Here is a 19723-nt window from a genome sequence, read left to right on the forward strand (position 1 = left end):
TTGCTTGTCAATGTCCACAGCAAAAAAGATGACCGTATCAAAAGTGACAATAAATTCTGACATGCCAAGTAGTATTATTTAGACTTCTCTCTCGGCAAAAAAAGCAGCGTGTCTGTTTAAATGTACTCTCAAACTTGTGGTCTTTACCTCTTCCCCAGACCTCTCCACACCCCCCTTCCCTTCCCCCACACCCCCTTCCCTTCCCCACACCCCTCCCTACACCCCTTCCCTTCCCCCACACCCTTTCCCTTCCCCACACCCTTTCCCTTCGCCCACACCCCCTTCCCTTCCCCCACACCCCCTTCCCTTCCCCCACACCCCCTTCCCTTCCCCCATACCCCATTCCCTCCTCCCCCTGAAATAATGATGAGATGCCACAAATCTCCTCACCTGGGTAGGGAAATATAAACCAAGGAGAATTTTTCAGCGCATCAGAGTTGATGTCCGTCCTAGCCTGGTAACCGTAAGCGTCGGGATCGTCCGGAAAGACGCCGAAAGCGGTCAAGACTCCGCAGACCACCCAGGCGATGATGATCGAAATGATGATCTTCAAATCAAGAAAAGAATTAAAGAGATGATTTATAGATCAAAAACAAAATGGCGGAGATCTGTATCCGTGGTATTATGCAATTTTCGGTAGGTAGATGCTGTACCCAGGCAAATTTCATACTGTGTAGAGACCATTTAGTGCGAGGGCAATTCGAAAACGTCTTGCCGCAAAAATATATAAATAGATATAAACACAAATCTATTGGTAATCTCAACCATGACATATAAACCAATTCATATACTTTGTGTGACTTGTTTTACGTTCAGCCTTTCCATGATACATATAATTATAAATACAAACCAGTCAAACACCCCACCAGAATGACTTTCCATTCCTGGCCAGTGCTAATCCATCAATCTGTAAGGAATAGCTGTACATATAGCTATTTAAACTAAGTTCTTAACTAAGTTCACCTGATATGAGAGAAATGCAGGGCTAGAGTCCTAGACTACCTTGTTGAATGCACAAGCAACGTAGCTTGCGCTTACATACTTATGTGACGGCGAGGGAGGAATGACCTCTGCAGAAAGTAACCAGCTGTTTGTATTAACAAACTTCTTATCTTCATTCCAGCAAACAATCCCAGGCACGAAAAGTCTATATAAATCCTCTGTAGAGGCAAGGCTAACATGGCATCTAGCCAATCAACCATCCAGGACTAGGGGTTACTATAAAGTTACATAAAAGTAACTTGCCAAGTTTGTGTAAATACAGCACCCCATTGTATACATTATTATTATTATTTGTAAACTCATAAAGATGAATTATTATATGAAGTCACTATTTTATGTCATCTACAGTAACGATGCACTGAAATGATCTTTCGATATGTTGCACAACAATAGCACATTGTAAAACTCCATAGGTAAAGAGTAATCATTAACTCACTATTAAGTCATGTTAATTTCGCAGGGGTCAAATCATTTTCTAAGGTCGCATAAATATTAATGACTTTGTAGACAGAAACTGTGTAAACTATTGTATGTCTTGCGTGTCGTTTGTTAAAGTTGTTTCACGCTGACCTAAGCCAGGAGTGTGGTCCATATCGATATGATTTTGAAACCTTCTCACCGGGCTGCAGAAGCAAATGCGAGAGCCGCGCTCTGCCCACCTGGTGGTGGTTTACTTGTCGTGAATTGTCACGTCGTAAACTTTTCTGTGTCCCCAAAATAATTTATTCTCAACAAACAATAACATGGTTTCACTCCCAGACAAAGGGTGTTGTATCTATCGGGGTTCGCCTTACTTTCTTAAAGACCAGACATAATGATCTCTGTGCTAGACTAAGTTGTCCAGCAACTTTGATCAATGAGCCTCTAAATGAGATTGATGGGTTCCATTTTGCCAAAATATTAAAGAGAGGGGAAACAAATAGTCTATTAAAAGTGCTAGCAGTATTTTTCTATCAGTCTACATACAGCATATTAGACTTAATCTTGTGCAAACATTCATCCAGTTAAACACCATGCATTTACTGTATGTTGAATAGTGTAACAACACCAGGCTTCATACTCATATACTACAAGCTACAGAAGGACACGCCAACACCATATACACACAACGTTACATCCCAGATCAAAATCATAGGATCATATCTCCAGACGTTCATTTTACGACAAGAAAAAAAATACAAAATTATTAGTTTATTATAAAGCAGAGGGCAACGTTAAAAAAAAATTAATGGAAAACCATGTGCAGGTAATTGCCTTCTTTTAACGTTTAAATACATATGAATTGTTTCATAATAATAGAGAAAAGCACATACCGGGAATAAGGTGAAAACCGGAAATTTCTTGCCCCCCGGTAACGGCAGTTGTACGTTACCCAGCAGTTGAGAGAAGACTGTGATCAGTGCAAAAGTGCTGTGGGAGGAGAAATGCACAGAAACAGTAAAATGGAGTGATAAGCAAACGCCCTCGTGCATTGCTCTACTTATACCGCCGTTCGTGCCGTTTCCTGCAATGGACGCACGGTAGTCTGTTGGTTGACCCCTAATTGTTTAAAGGTACAGGCTGTGTTTAAACTGTTAGTGCTTTATTGGTTGAAACAGAACAGAATAACATAACCCCTATTTTGACAAGCAATCGTACACAAATGACCCACAGCAAACACTAGTTCGAGTTTGTGAGCAGTCTCTATTCAAACAATCAAACTATTACAGACAAAATGCAGAAATTTTAACCAGCTTCCATCAAACAAAACAAAACAATTTTCAATTGAAGAAATCCAAACATCAATCCACGTTTTTAGAATATTACTCTCTAAGAACTCTTTTATTTACAGAGTAAACCTATTTCTACAGAAAGGAATCTTAGATCCTTTATTACAACTTTTTGATAAATTTTGTAACAAATTTTATGGTTTATGATTTTCATAATCTCTCAAACATTTATATGTCTCAACCTGTATTCTTGATGTTCTTTATTGTTATAATACTTTTTTATTACACTATTTATAAATTTCCCATAAATTTACACTGATATAAAGATGAATAGATGAATGAATGAATGAATCACTCTGCAATTTCAGATCATGATGATTTTTACAGTTCTGAAGTGGACGGAGATGATCGAAGAGTGTAAATATCACCGAAGGTGGAAACCTTTGTGAGAGATTTATTGTGTTTGTGCAGTCTGAGTGTTGGCAAGCACACATAGGTGTGTACATACGTGTGAACACACAGACACGCAACTCGAACGATTGGAATAGGGATTTGATTATTTTCCTTTAGCTTTCTGCAAAGAATGAAAGTCAAGGCCACTTCAACATAGCCACTTAACAAGGCCACTTTAACGCTTTAACAAGGCCACTTAAGCAAATATTTATGACCAATGTCATAATGTAAAGAAGTAATCTGAACAAAGTTTAACAGCAATGACTTAAAAGATATGGCTTTTCTATCTAATTTCTTTTTCTTTTTCAGTAGATGATATTTTTATTCATATAATTTTGTAACTTTTATTTTATAACAATTATGAGTTATCTCTCTGTGATGGATGGCATCGGGTACTTTAGGAATCCCTTGGTTTTGCTGATGATCGATAAAGTTACAACCTATGTCGAGTAATAAATGGCCCTTCCTTGAATTCAACAACAATCCAACACTCAAGATTGTAACTACCACATCTCATTCAAAGACTTGGAAGTTTATCCAAGTTTAACAGTTATATTGGTTTTCAGACTTTTACCACCTCAAACATGTGAAGTACCAGCGGCTCATTAATACTTTATGACTGGGCATGTTTACAAGCTATGTTCAGACTTTGATCACTGTTCACTGCAAGTGACCTCTGACCTCCACAGAAAAAAAAAACAGGATTCTTATACTCACTAAAATCCCATATACTGCACACACAAACAAGTATGTTGAAGAATGTTATAGTGATTTATACAAGGCTTTCAGAGCGGTTTCTAAATACTTCAATGGCCTTTGACCTTCACATAAAACAATAAAGTTCTTGTCCCCAATAATGTGGAGCATTATACCACATATCACATTTCACCAAGTTTACAGTAATATTGGTTTTCAGACTTCATCACCTCATCTCATCACCTCAAATGACTTTCGAGTGGACCCTTTGTTAACAACAAAACACTAGCCTCGTACAACTGGACACCTTACATATAACTGATAGGCGTTTGTGTTAGTTTACTCCCTCCTCGCCCACCCCACACTCACACCCCCCCTCACCCCCCATCATAAGGAAAGAAAACAGGACTCACAGAAATCCTATCCCCCAGTGTGTTGACATCTGGCCTTCAGCGACACTAAAGAGTGTGATACCTATAAGGCCGATGGTCGGTGCAATTGTCAGAGGGCCAATGAAGCGAAGCAAGATACCTATGGCCCCGGTACATCCTAGTACTATCTGAACCAGAGACGACACGATGATCGCGCCCTGGAGCTGAAAAGGCCCAAAGAAAATGTTATATATGATTAAAAAAAAACTTAAAAAGATACGTCACATGTGAAAAAGAAAGAAAAAACAAACCCTCACCTATTCCTTTTTAATAGTCTACCAATTTTCACCGATTCAAATTTACACTTCAACTTGAAGAAGTTTGCGGGCAAATCAATCACAGAATATTGAAAGGAAATTTAGCATCCATTTTTGTGGAACACAACTTCTTCTAAGGCTGGATTAAATGTTCAGTGAGTATGTATGTATTCAAGCAGTTTGTGTGGAGACCATTACTGCTAACAAGACCCTCTCCAACACACCCAGTATACACCCTCCCCCTCACAGCTATATTCCTTTCATTTATCTGTACCTCTCTACCCCTGTACCTCTCCACCCCACTACCTCTCTACCCCTCTACCTATTTACCCCTCTCTCCACCCCTCTACCCCACTACCTCTCTACCCCTTCTACCTATCTACCCCTCTCACCACCCCTCTACCTCTCTACCTCTCTACTCCAAGCTCTCATCTTTCAAAACTCACATCTCGTATCCTTCCGTGCCAGAATTCTTCGGCATCTGCTACTGATGTTGCATTGGCTGTAAAAATAGTGATACTAATATTAATATTTGTTTTTTGGTGATGGATTAAGCTCAGCTCTTTAGCTTACTTATATTCAGCAAACCATCAAAAAGATTAGTAACAACAAAAGGTATTTAATTAAAAAACTTAAAACAATGAAAAAAGCTACACCAAACACTTCAAACAAGACTATGGTGGTAGTTTAGAGAAATGAAACAGTTTGGCTGTTTCACAGATTACCCCTACCCCCTCTTTTTGGTATTTGTATGTAATTAGCATCTTCAGTGAAATTATGATTCATCTTAAAAGTTGCGTTTGCATAGGACTGTAACCTTGCACCATTCTGCGAAAGCCACATAATACTTGCATATAATTGAATTGGATACCCTCAAATGACAATATGATATATTAATGAAAATCAATAGTGCAGAGCATTAAGGAAGTTTGTTTTGTTTTATTGTAATGAAATGTTTGAGAGTGAAAAATTCCTTCACTCTTGTTCCTGAGGTTTCTTGTTATGCAATGAAGTTAGGTCTCGGTATGTGTATCAAGTGAAATAGATGATTTCTACATCTCAATAGACGATACAGTTCACAGTTTGTTCTTAGTGCCCATTCTGAAAATAATAATTATAAGTCTTTAATCTGTAAATTCTCCACTCGTGTAGTCTCTGGTGTCTCGACTCGGGTGGAAAGACCGTTTTGAAATGAGCTGAGATAAAGACTATAGAGTCTGCTCTCAGACGGCCTCTGGGCTCATCAAAATACAAGAGCCAAAAACTCCACAACCCCCAGCTTAAAATGTTCATAATCAATATCTATATCTAATATGGTTAAAACCATTAAATCCTTTAGACTTTATAGCAGGTTATCAGCCAAAATAATATAAACCAGACTATTTTGTTCCCTGCAAAATGCCAAGCTGCTTTCTCATTTGCAAAAAGCCTTTTGACATGTTACACTGATCTAAGATGTAATATATTTGCATATTTATGATTTTCAAATATAATCTCAAATCACAAACCGGGATCAAAAGTCATGCACGGTCCTCGCACATTCAAGATGGCGAATGTAGGTAGAAGGAAAGTAAATGTACCGCCTTGCACGATCGGTAATCTGAAAAAGCCAAACATAATACAAAATTAAATAAAACTTTCCCACAAACGAGAGCAATAGAGAACTTGTACATGTCTGCAAGAGAAACAAGTCTACAACTACAAAGGAAATAAATTTTACAACTGCAAAGGGAAACAATTCTTCAACTGCCAGTAAACTATCATTTGGTTCAGAAAGTAGCCAGCAAAAATGATGAAAGATTAGTTCATTGAAACTTATTGTCAAACATTCAGAAAACACTTTCCAAGAATACTTTTAATGGAAAGTCATGGTGAATGACTAGTCACTAAACAAGGATCTTCCACAAACTTTAACCCATTCCCAAATCAGCAACTAATAGTCTAATACTTTTGTGAATTTTGAATTTTCTGAGAATTGTTTAACATAAATTATGGAACTACTAACAATTAGCATACAAACATTGATACTAATTTGGATATGCATGCCATTCTTGACTATTTTTTTTGGCATAGCAGTCGGTGTATTTTCACACAGCAATGTGATCATTTCTGCATAGAAATGTGACCATTGTAGTAGCATAGCAGTCTGACCATATTTGCATACCAATCTGACCATATTTGCACAGCAACCCGACTTTTTTGCAAAGGAATCTAACCATTTTTGCAAAAGAACCAGCAATCTGACCATTTTGGCACAGGAGGACTCCAATACTTTTCTGGCATTGCAATTGTTCAGTCAGAAACCATTTTTCCTTTCCTTGCACGTTCCCTTCCAATCCTGACCTCCAAATCCACAAAATATTTTCGCTTGCAAGTACAACAAGGTACATTATTTGTTCAATAACAAAGGTGTATACTCAAACTCAATTAGCAATTTTCACTTCGATTTGGCAGTTGACCTTCTTACTCTCTCACCTCTGGGAAACAACCTACGGTTACCGTTACCTCTGACCAGATTGACTTCTACACTCCAAATCAAATACATCGTCATATAAAGAGGATTGTTAAAGGTTCTTATTTTATTCCTTTTCAAGAAAGTAAACTGTTTGTTCCTTTTTTTTCACTACCTTTATTAAACAGAGAGTCAACAGACTATTGCTGCTTGACCACAAGTGAATTTGGTCGCAGGCCAAAAAACCTTTTCAAAGAAAGAGAAGGATGACCATACCACATTACTTTTATGTGTTTAAACTAGCCAGGGCAGCAACTAATCACTTGATCAAAGAGCTCTATTTCATTGCTTTAAATTGGTCTCATTTCATTGCCTATTTCATTGCCATAACTTGGAATGGCTTGTACTATAGGGTACATTTTAAACACAGTTAATCTCAGTGTGTTACAAAACCGTAGCTCACCAACTAACAGCTAAAAGTGATTCCTAAATTCTGGATAAAACACAGAAGCAATCAAATTGTCCCAATGAAAGTAGCTGAATGATTTTTGTTTTGTTCGGGCCCCATTCTACCAAGGGTGTGCAGGCCTGTACCACTGATTGCAAGACTGTACAATGGTGCACAAAGTTGTGCATTATGCAAATTTAGGTTTCTTCAGAGAGAACTTGAAGACCCTTATTTAGATGCACCTTATGAGTTATGAATATCAACATAAAAAGTGGACCATGATTCAGAGGCTTTTTGTAACAAGGTAACACTATGTTTGTTTTTTTTTGCCAAATTGTGTCCAAAGAGGTGACTGGTTTGGTGCTTACTGAATATTGAAAATCAGCTCCAAGCAGATTTCTTCAAGATATCTTAGAGGGTGTTTGGTAAATACATCAGGGCACTTGCCCTCAATTTCTCACTCCCCTCAAGTTTGTGTCAACAACCCCCCCCCCACGAATTGATTCTATAGCTAGCCGATGAAAAATCGGTAGTATTCATCCTTTCTAAATCCTACAAGTGGTCAATGAGTATAAGCAGTCCAGCGACACTGTATGATGTCACAAAGAAATCAGTTAATTACTATATGTTCAACCAAATACCTCTGGACGATTATAAGTCAGAGTACTATAGTTGTGTGTAGACATTATATAGCCAAGTAATAGATGTATATTAAGCCAGGTAACATTACATCAGCAATCTTAGAGCTAAGGATGTTAATACCTGATTCCAAACGTTGCTTGGAGTAAAGTCACCAGTCCCGAGACGAAGAAGATAGTCGCAATGAGGTGTGTTTGGGCCTCGGGAGAATGAACGCAGAGAGGAACGGATATAATGAGCGGTATAGACAGCACACCGCTAAACATCAAAAGAAAATGCTGCCATGGAAAAGACAATATAAATCATTATGGGGCTAAAACTGCAACAATGACAAGGTTGGAAAAAACACAAAATTATCTAATGAGACTGTTCTAGAAACAGCCAATTTATAATAATATATTATATATATTTTGGTGATTTTTTATGGGGTGGGTCGGGGGGGTGGACTTCATGATGTTTGTAGTTAGACGTACGTACACATGCCTGCACCAAAATTTTAGCACACACATAGCATAGATAAATACAGTGCAGTACACAACATCACATGGTCAACCATCGCGACCAATACACAAACTACACACTGTGCAGTGCCGCACTAACAAAGCCAGTGTTTTCTTTATGGAAAGATTAAAGCAATGACATTTCTCCTTACAAAAACCAACAACTTTCTTCCTAAATTGGCAAGCTTTGTAAATACAGTAATGGTGCAAGTTGCGGTTTATGCATATGTTTGTATTATAATATACGTGTATGATATATATATGTTATTTGGTTTGCTTATTCAGAGGACAAAAGGCAAGGCCGGTTTGTTGGAGGAACAACATGGCAAACTTCTCAGAATAGTTATCCACCCTACGACATCTGCATTTTTTTTTATCATCTTGCTGAATTTGATCTAAATGTAATGGTTGGGCTCTCCGCTCTACACTAAACTGAATCTATTGAGTACGTACACAACAATCGAGTACCCAACTACAGGAGGCTATTTGCCGAAGTATGAAGTGCTATACCATTTGGGGAGTACATAACTAGTCATTGATGTAAAGTATTAGATTTCGCGGTCTCCATGGAAATGTAAAGTCACCAAAGCATCCCTCACTGATATCCAACCTCAACTGATTTGTAAACCAATACACATTGGAGTTTAATACTTAACTTGCGAAACATGCTAAGAGTGAGCAAATATAAAAGCATGGTGAAAATTTATATGCTGTTGGTGTAATTACTCCTCTTTACAACCAGACAAGAAGACTTCCTGCATGACTAGGGATTGAGAAGCAGACGGACCATGAATCCCGCTGTACATTATTCATAGAGATCTGCCTACCTGTAATCCTAATGCAATTGTTGTGTACCAAGGAGGAACATCATCCACAGAGTACTGTAATTCACCATTAGCTTCTTTCTTTGTTGTAGTCGATGATGAGGTCACGTTTCGATTTCGGTTCTCATTGCCATCATTGTCTCCAGATAACCTTTCCTGCTCTTGCATGTGCTCATAGCCTTTATTCTGGGAAGAGGGTGGAAAGAGAAGATCAATCAAATTGTCATTAAAGAACAGTCTGGTTTCACTATGTTATTTTTGAAGTTTATTTGCACCAGTCTCTTCACCACCTCCAATGCTTCTCCCATCTATGGTTTAAGAGAACCTTGTGCTAAACACTTTACCATCATGAGAGAGACATGTTCTTCCAGAGCATCACAGCAGATCAAACCCCCCACACCCCTTTCTCCCCCACACCCCTTCCTCCCCCACACCCCTTCCTCCCCCACACCCCTTCCTCCCCACACCCCTTCCGCCCCACACCCCTTCCGCCCCCACACCCCTTCCTCTCCCACTCCCCTACCTCTCCCACTCCCCTACCTCCCCTTCCTCCCCACTCCCCTTCCCCCACTCCCCTTCCTCCCCACTCCCCTTCCTCCCCACTCCCCTTCCTCCCCACACCCCTTCCTCCCCATACCCCTTTCTCCCCACACCCCTTCCTCCCCACTCCCCTTCCTCCCCTTCCTCCCCACACCCCTTCCTCCCCATACCCCTACCTCCCCACTCCCCTTCCTCCCCACACCCCTTCCTCCCCACTCCCCTTCCTCCCCACTCCCCTTCCTCCCCACACTCCTTCCTCCCCACACCCCTTCCTCCCCACACCCCTTCCTCCTCATACCCCTACCTCCCCATACCCCTTCCTCCCCACTCCCCTTCCTCCCCACACTCCTTCCTCCCCATACCCCTTCCTCCCCACTCCCCTTCCTCCCCACTCCCCTTCCTCCCCACTCCCCTTCCTCCCCACACCCCTTCCTCCTCATACCCCTTCCTCCTCATACCCCTACCTCCCCACTCCCCTTCCTCCCCACACCCCTTCCTCCTCATACCCCTTCCTCCTCATACCCCTACCTCCCCACTCCCCTACCTCCCCACTCCCCTTCCTCCCCACACCCCTTCCTCCCATACCCCTTCCTCCCCACACCCCTTCCTCCTCATACCCCTACCTCCCCATACCCCTTCCTCCCCACTCCCCTTCCTCCCCACTCCCCTTCCTCCCCACTCCCCTTCCTCCCCACTCCCCTCCCCCACTCCCCTTCCTCCCCACTCCCCTTCCTCCCCATACCCCTTCCTCCCCACACCCCTTCCTCCTCACACCCCTACCTCCCCATACCCCTTCCTCCCCACTCCCCTTCCTCCCCACTCCCCTTCCTCCCCACACCCCTTCCTCCCCACACCCCTTCCTCCTCATACCCCTACCTCCCCACTCCCCTTCCTCCCCACTCCCCTTCCTCCCCACTCCCCTTCCTCCTCATACCCCTTCCTCCTCATACCCCTACCTCCCCACTCCCCTTCCTCCCCACACCCCTTCCTCCCCACACCCCTTCCTCCCCACACCCCTTCCTCCCCACTCCCCTTCCTCCCCACACCCCTTCCTCCCCACACCCCTTCCTCCTCATACCCCTTCCTCCCCACTCCCCTTCCTCCCCACTCCCCTTCCTCCCCACTCCCCTTCCTCCCCACACCCCTTCCTCCCCACACCCCTTCCTCCCCACACCCCTTCCTCCTCATACCCCTTCCTCCCCACTCCCCTTCCTCCCCACTCCCCTTCCTCCCCACTCCCCTTCCTCCCCACACCCCTTCCTCCTCACACCCCTTCCTCCTCATACCCCTACCTCCCCACTCCCCTTCCTCCCCACTCCCCTTCCTCCCCACACCCCTTCCTCCCCACACCCCTTCCTCCCCACACCCCTTCCTCCCCACACCCCTTCCTCCTCATACCCCTTCCTCCCCACTCCCCTTCCTCCCCACTCCCCTTCCTCCCCACTCCCCTTCCTCCCCACACCCCTTCCTCCTCACACCCCTTCCTCCTCACACCCCTACCTCCCCACTCCCCTTCCTCCCCACTCCCCTTCCTCCCCACTCCCCTTCCTCCTCATACCCCTTCCTCCTCATACCCCTACCTCCCCACTCCCCTTCCTCCCCACTCCCCTTCCTCCCCACTCCCCTTCCTCCCCACTCCCCTTCCTCCCCACTCCCCTTCCTCCCCACTCCCCTTCCTCCCCACACCCCTTCCTCCCCACTCCCCTTCCTCCCCACTCCCCTTCCTCCCCACACCCCTTCCTCCTCATACCCCTTCCTCCCCACTCCCCTTCCTCCCCACTCCCCTTCCTCCCCACTCCCCTTCCTCCCCACACCCCTTCCTCCTCACACCCCTTCCTCCTCATACCCCTACCTCCCCACTCCCCTTCCTCCCCACTCCCCTTCCTCCCCACTCCCCTTCCTCCTCATACCCCTTCCTCCTCATACCCCTACCTCCCCACTCCCCTTCCTCCCCACTCCCCTTCCTCCCCACTCCCCTTCCTCCCCACTCCCCTTCCTCCCCACACCCCTTCCTCCCCACTCCCCTTCCTCCCCACACCCCTTCCTCCCCACTCCCCTTCCTCCCCACTCCCCTTCCTCCCCACACCCCTTCCTCCTCACACCCCTTCCTCCTCATACCCCTTCCTCCCCACTCCCCTTCCTCCCCACTCCCCTTCCTCCCCACTCCCCTTCCTCCCCACACCCCTTCCTCCTCACACCCCTTCCTCCTCATACCCCTACCTCCCCACTCCCCTTCCTCCCCACTCCCCTTCCTCCCCACTCCCCTTCCTCCTCATACCCCTTCCTCCTCATACCCCTACCTCCCCACTCCCCTTCCTCCCCACTCCCCTTCCTCCCCACTCCCCTTCCTCCCCACTCCCCTTCCTCCCCACACCCCTTCCTCCCCACTCCCCTTCCTCCCCACACCCCTTCCTCCCCACTCCCCTTCCTCCCCACTCCCCTTCCTCCCCACACCCCTTCCTCCTCACACCCCTTCCTCCTCATACCCCTTCCTCCCCACTCCCCTTCCTCCCCACTCCCCTTCCTCCTCATACCCCTACCTCCCCACTCCCCTTCCTCCCCACTCCCCTTCCTCCCCACTCCCCTTCCTCCCCACTCCCCTTCCTCCCCACACCCCTTCCTCCCCACTCCCCTTCCTCCCCACACCCCTTCCTCCCCACTCCCCTTCCTCCCCACTCCCCTTCCTCCCCACACCCCTTCCTCCCCACTCCCCTTCCTCCCCACACCCCTTCCTCCCCACTCCCCTTCCTCCCCACTCCCCTTCCTCCCCACACCCCTTCCTCCCCACTCCCCTTCCTCCCCACTCCCCTTCCTCCCCACTCCCCTTCCTCCTCATACCCCTTCCTCCTCACACCCCTTCCTCCTCATACCCCTACCTCCCCACTCCCCTTCCTCCCCACTCCCCTTCCTCCCCACTCCCCTTCCTCCTCATACCCCTTCCTCCTCACACCCCTTCCTCCCCACTCCCCTTCCTCCCCCACACCCCTTCCTCCCCACTCCCCTTCCTCCCCACTCCCCTTCCTCCCCACACCCCTTCCTCCTCACACCCCTTCCTCCTCATACCCCTACCTCCCCACTCCCCTTCCTCCCCACTCCCCTTCCTCCCCACTCCCCTTCCTCCTCACACCCCTTCCTCCTCACACCCCTTCCTCCTCATACCCCTACCTCCCCACTCCCCTTCCTCCCCACTCCCCTTCCTCCCCACTCCCCTTCCTCCCCACACCCCTTCCTCCTCACACCCCTTCCTCCTCATACCCCTACCTCCCCACTCCCCTTCCTCCCCACTCCCCTTCCTCCCCACTCCCCTTCCTCCTCATACCCCTTCCTCCTCATACCCCTACCTCCCCACTCCCCTTCCTCCCCACTCCCCTTCCTCCCCACTCCCCTTCCTCCCCACTCCCCTTCCTCCCCACACCCCTTCCTCCCCACACCCCTTCCTCCCCACTCCCCTTCCTCCCCACACCCCTTCCTCCCCACTCCCCTTCCTCCCCACTCCCCTTCCTCCCCACACCCCTTCCTCCTCACACCCCTTCCTCCTCATACCCCTACCTCCCCACACCCCTTCCTCCCCACACCCCTTCCTCCCCACTCCCCTTCCTCCCCACTCCCCTTCCTCCCCACACCCCTTCCTCCTCACACCCCTTCCTCCTCATACCCCTACCTCCCCACTCCCCTTCCTCCCCACTCCCCTTCCTCCCCACTCCCCTTCCTCCCCACTCCCCTTCCTCCCCACTCCCCTTCCTCCCCACTCCCCTTCCTCCCCACACCCCTTCCTCCCCACACCCCTTCCTCCTCATACCCCTACCTCCCCACTCCCCTTCCTCCCCACTCCCCTTCCTCCCCACACCCCTTCCTCCCCACACCCCTTCCTCCTCATACCCCTTCCTCCTCATACCCCTACCTCCCCACTCCCCTTCCTCCCCACTCCCCTTCCTCCCCACACCCCTTCCTCCTCATACCCCTTCCTCCTCATACCCCTTCCTCCCCACTCCCCTTCCTCCCCACTCCCCTCCCCCACTCCCCTTCCTCCCCACTCCCCTTCCTCCCCACTCCCCTTCCTCCCCACTCCCCTTCCTCCCCACTCCCCTTCCTCCCCACTCCCCTCCCCCACTCCCCTTCCTCCCCACTCCCCTTTCTCCCCACACCCCTTTCTCCCCATACCCCTTCCTCCCCACACCCCTTCCTCCCTGTGCTTTATTACTTCCTGGGTCCTTTCTGGCTGTTGTGTAGTTAATAGTCAGAAATGGTCTTTGTCCATGTTCAGATTGAACCCAATGTTTATCCCTGACCAAGATGTCCTTGGTTGAAGCAGTGCAGTTTAGTTTGAGACTTGGTAGCTGGAAGATATAGGCCTACTAAGGCTTTCTTTCTCCTATCCCTGTACCATCTATATAGGCAGTGTTCATACGGAGTAAAGTAAAGATATTGTATCTCCCTGAGTGTAGTATTGGCGTTTATATTACATGTGTAAATTATAAGTATTGGAGGACTTTAATATATAGTCTCTATTGGAATTATATTCTTGTATGTTTATTTTTCTATTACGCTACCTAAATGACTGTTAGATCATGCTATGACAAAAACTACGCTACAAAGAATTATGAATTAATGAACCAATAAAACAAAAATTTAAACAATGGACATAACACTGAGAGCCTACGCCGGCTAACGATATGACCGCCGTTGAAGCAATTAACCAACGGCGTGACGGCTATTGCTGACGGGGGGATCATGTCGAGAAACACCTTCCAGAGCAAATTAGACACCTGTTGAACCTACCACCCTCTTCAAGCATGTGTAACTAGCCTAGCCTACACTGCGTATACGATGACTGAAATTGTTCTCGTGCATAGGGGAAGCTAATAAACACAGAATGTACATCTAGATATTTACACGGTGGTCACTTGAAAGAAAAGGCATGAACCGTATGACATTGTTCATTGCTCCTCGTAAGGGAACACTGGTTGTAAACTGTGTTTATTCATCTCGATTTTATCACACGCTAAAATTAAGATAATATTGTAAACTGAATGCTTGGGTATAAGCGCATTGCAATTGCATTGCAACTGGGTAGTACTCCATATGTCATTCGAGTCCCATTTGTATGCAGTTACTTCTTAGCGGTTTGAAAGTTCGTATGTTATCTATGTCAGGTTTGTTGTTTGCTAATAGCAAACTCAATGAATGCTGAGAAAAACGCCTTTCAACCCGCAATGAAGTACTACCGCATTGTCATTTATTACTGCAAATTACATTGAATAGAATAAATATGTGGTCGAATCTGGCATGTATGTGATTGGCGTTCGTAACAAGGTAGACTAAAATAACAAATGGCTTTAAGGGCAACATTATTTCTCCTGTATACGCTAGAAAAGTCGAATATGGATATTGCCTCGTGTTAACATTGTAACATACCTCGATGTAGGGGGGGAGGGGGGTAGGTAGAGAACGTCAGAGAAGAACTGTTATGAAAATTTTAACACAGGACTATTTTCTGATGATCTATTAAAAAAAATGTCACACCGGTTATGAATGTGTTATATTTCCTATGTCCTAAAGGAAGGCCCAAAGTGTATTGAAGTAGTGACTCAACTTTGAAACGCCAGTGCTGTTCACAAAAACACACCATTTGTACATTTATTTTCGTAATTTCTAGCTGAATTACAAAAAGTAGTGCCGCTGTCGCTTTGCCCTGCTTTCACTGTGTTGTAATACTTGCGTGATAGTCTGATGAAATGGCCATGTGCAACTGTAACCCACTTATTACGATATCACATCACAAGTTGAATAAACTCAAAATAATGACGGGGACATCTATCTTTCGTATGTAGGGCCTAGTCCGAGAGGAAATTTCCGGAATTATCTCCGTTTTCGAGTCACTTCCAAAGGCAGCCACACATCTTTGTCCCTTCTCTAATGATACTAAAATACTTGAAAATCATGGGAAACTTAAGAAAATATAATTACAATAATGTTGGGAACTTTATTGGAAATCCAGAGAAAAAAAATTACGGTATAGGGTCCAATTTGCGTATGCTACAGTGTGTTAGGATAATAGTTAGAAATTCACGGAAATATATATAATATATAATAATATTGCACACTGAAGCTATATAGGACTACCCGCATTTCGAAAAAAGAGCACATTAAAAAAATTTACGAGAGATACGACTCAAGAGAGCGTACTCGCCTTTAAATCTGCCAAACTTCATGGTTAATTAGCTAGTATGCATTAATGACACATGTATCTAACATGGAACAAGATCAATTTTCACGGCAGAAGTTGGGAACATTTTACGTTAGAGCGCTCGCTTCCTTCCTCTTCCGAATTGGGTTAATTTTGGTAAACTTTGCGATAAACTATAAACAACAGATCTTAAGCTACCTTACTAGTGCGTTTCACTTGCAAATACAGTAGGGCCAAGCTTCATTTCGAAATCATGGGGGGGGGGGGGGGGGAATATCCAATAATTTAAGTTTGAAAAGGAGAAAAGAAAAGAAACGGGATTTGTATAGGCCTATGTGCTTAACATTGTCGAAAAGTGAAAAAAAAAAGTGTTTTAACAATCGAATGGAATCACTACGTATACAACTACATCATAATGACAAGTATACTCTCCTTGGTATGGGTGCACGGTGCTTAATATTTAATAAGTGGTGTGCTTAATAATATTGCACACTGAAGTGAAGAGCTATATACCAGCATTTCCAAAATAAAGCACATGAAAAAATATACGAGAGATACGACTCCAGACAGCGTTCTCGCCTTTAAGTCTGCCAAACTTCATGGTTAATTATAGTTGTACTTACAGGTCATTAGTATATATTGCCCCGAAAATATGCTAGTAAGTAAAATAATGGTCAGTCATGCTCAGACTACAACAAACATTTACTATGACCCTGCAAGGTCTCACTGAGACATTTAATAATCTAATTGAACACTCCGAAATCACTGAATATTATATAGTCACATCATTTCAGAAAATAGTTTGGAAAAACTATAGCAAATTTATAAGCAATGTACAATTATACATTTATTGGGGGGGGGCAATAACGATGATGCTTGCTAAAGAAAAACTCTTGGAATGATGTCATCGCTTGATCAAATGCAAACTATATTTCAATGCACCAAATTATGTTCAGTTTGTTAAAATTGCCGAATATTGGTGACGATCGAACTCAAGTACAGAATATTCGATGGAAAATAGCGCAAGATATATTGACAGAACTCAATACCGTACAATACGGTTGCAACTCTGAAGATGAAACTCTGATGTCAGGGGTGGCCTTGGATGTGGGGTCACGTGGCACACGCTTCTACTTGGGCAGTCAAACACGTGACTGATTTGGTTGGAGTAACCAAAGTAACATGAACTCGCTCTGATAAAATGAAATTCCCTGTGCGTTCCCGTACCACAAATTTCCATTCTTCTTGTTTTAGATAAAATATTTAGTACATGTTTCAACAACAGAGCAATTTTTAATTATCTTCTTTCTTCAATTTCTCAAACAAAAGGCAATTCTCATATCTCAAAATAGCAAACGACTGACAACGTTCTACCGAAGAGAAAGAGGTTTCTTTTTGTTATAAAGATTTTTCACAAAGGGGACGTGCCCTTGACACTGGAAAATATTGACTAATTTTCATTTCTCTTTCCACAGGGTGTGAACTGCCTAAAGAGTAGGCCTAGTTCTAATGTATATGGGTAAAAACGCCGAAAGTCAATGACCACTGTTAATCAGTAAGATAAAGTGTTTGTGTTTAAAATATCGGCCTAACTTTAGAATCCGTACCATATGAATGGTAAAGCTTAATTCGAATAGGCAGAATAAGTTTAGGGGTAAGAAAGTAGGGTTAAGGAGTAGGGTAAGTAGGAATTAGGGTTAGGAAGTAGGGAATATGGTTAGGGGTTAAGGTAAGGAAGTAGGGAATAGGGTTAGGGGTTACGAAGGCTTACCAGTCAAAACGTCCCTTTACCAAACGTCCCCGTACCAAAACGTCCTCGTATCAAAACGTCCCCGCTTTTGGTCAAAACGTCCCCGCTTTTGATCAAAACGTCCCCGTTGGTCAAAACGTCCCCGTTGGTCAAAACGTCCCCGTAAGTCAAAACGTCCCCGTCTATCACATTCATTCACAGTTATGAATATATTAATTTCAAGTTATAATTTGAATTCAGAAAAAAAAATAAACGTATATGCTGTAGGAAAACATATATCACGTTCATCCAGCCCGTCTCGCATATTCCAAAAGTAACTTGTTGTACGTAAAAAAAAATCTTTTTTATTCCCTTCCCTCAATATCGTATATATTCATTCAGAAACCAACTCGTGTTTAAAAAAATCCTATTACCCTATACAGCCCTCTTGCATTCATTTTCTATTTATATTATCTTACCTCAGAAAATTTTACTCAAAAATGTTTCCGCCCTCATAACCGGCACTTCCCACTCCCTAAAAACTGTGTTTCAACCAGAAGTATAATTATCCTTACTCTTTGATTTGAACTAAAAACATTCACACTTGCATTCCAACTGATTATAAAAAGCGGGGACGTTTTGACTCACTCGCGGGGACGTTTTGACTGCGGGGACGTTTTGGTAAAAAGCGGGGACGTTTTGGTCTTAAAAAAGCGGGGACGTTTTGGTAAAGGGACGTTTTGACTGGATACCTTACGAAGTAGGGTCGATTGGTACGGATTCTAAATTAGTACCAAAATATCTTCGAATTATTTACTCTACTTGCTGTGAAAATATCTGCGGATATTTATGGCAAACGTAGCACACATGCATGGTGCAGTCAATTAACAGACAGCCGCACCACGCATGGTATTGCTTAATATACACTGCTTATAAATATACTAACATACACAAAGAGGTGCGCCTAAGCTATATGCATTTTAAGGGATATTGAGGCGACTGAACTTAATTCCTTTCAAACTAAACATTATTCTGCATGTTAGGTACGAACACACATCTTCATAACATTTTATAGAGCGATGATTGGGACACATTTGTGTGATAGCTTGTGAATGCATCTGCCAACAAAGTTAAAAAGTTACGTGACCGTATCCGGATATAATAAATATAGATAGGTAGGTTAAGGGGCGTCCAATGTACGCGTAAAACTTAGTACATAGCTTAGAAATTATAATGGAGATGAATGAAACCCATCCCAAGCTACAGCTTCCGAATTAAAGACAGAAAAAGAAACAAGGTTTTGGTCGACGTATCTCCTTTTACCAAAGCTACACCGAGTACTTACTTATACCCAGTGGCGTAGGAAGGTACTTTTGAGTGGGGGGGGGGCTGAAGACTGATGGCCGGCCTGGGGAGGGGTCTAAGGGGGTGTCCCCCTCCCCTTTGGAATTTTTTGCATTTCCAGGTAGCCTCAGATGCAATTTGGTGCAATATAGCACACTTCAACACCCACTCCATTTTGTAAACTTAATTTTGTATTTTCAGTTTTTCACCAGGCCTTAGATGCAATTTGGTGCTCCAAATGAGATTTTTTTTTCTCATTTGGAAATGAAAAAGGGGTTTTCTGACTTGCGAAGCGGGCGGGCGGAATGATACTTCCGCCCCTCCACATTTTTCACTGGGGGGGGCTGGCGCCCCCCAGCCCCCCCCCCCCCCCCGGTTCCTACGCCCTTGCTTATACCATAAGTGAATATGACTGATCAAATTAAGCAACCCTCGTTTTTTCCCCCATCAAAATGAACGTTTAATTGTTGTCAAACGGAATGACTTCGACCTGGCTACGTTGTTATTCCCTG

The 19723-nt window shown here is 44.5% G+C and overlaps 1 protein-coding gene across 2 annotated transcripts in view; it reads right to left on the reverse strand.

Moving 5' to 3' along the window:
* The window catches only part of LOC139961463 (solute carrier family 23 member 1-like), a 35844-nt gene that overhangs the window by 5974 nt on the left and 10147 nt on the right, over positions 1 to 19723 (reverse strand). For both annotated transcript variants that reach the window (XM_071960646.1, XM_071960648.1), the window contains exons 2-8: positions 9415 to 9597; positions 8211 to 8365; positions 6057 to 6148; positions 4995 to 5050; positions 4274 to 4455; positions 2316 to 2412; positions 391 to 547 (exon numbers count right to left, since the gene is read on the reverse strand). In XM_071960646.1, coding sequence (XP_071816747.1) covers positions 391 to 547; positions 2316 to 2412; positions 4274 to 4455; positions 4995 to 5050; positions 6057 to 6148; positions 8211 to 8365; positions 9415 to 9597 — 922 coding nt within the window. The remainder of the gene's footprint in view (positions 1 to 390; positions 548 to 2315; positions 2413 to 4273; positions 4456 to 4994; positions 5051 to 6056; positions 6149 to 8210; positions 8366 to 9414; positions 9598 to 19723) is intronic.

This window comes from Apostichopus japonicus, chromosome 20, assembly GCF_037975245.1.
Source record: "Apostichopus japonicus isolate 1M-3 chromosome 20, ASM3797524v1, whole genome shotgun sequence".
NCBI lineage: Eukaryota > Metazoa > Echinodermata > Holothuroidea > Aspidochirotida > Stichopodidae > Apostichopus > Apostichopus japonicus.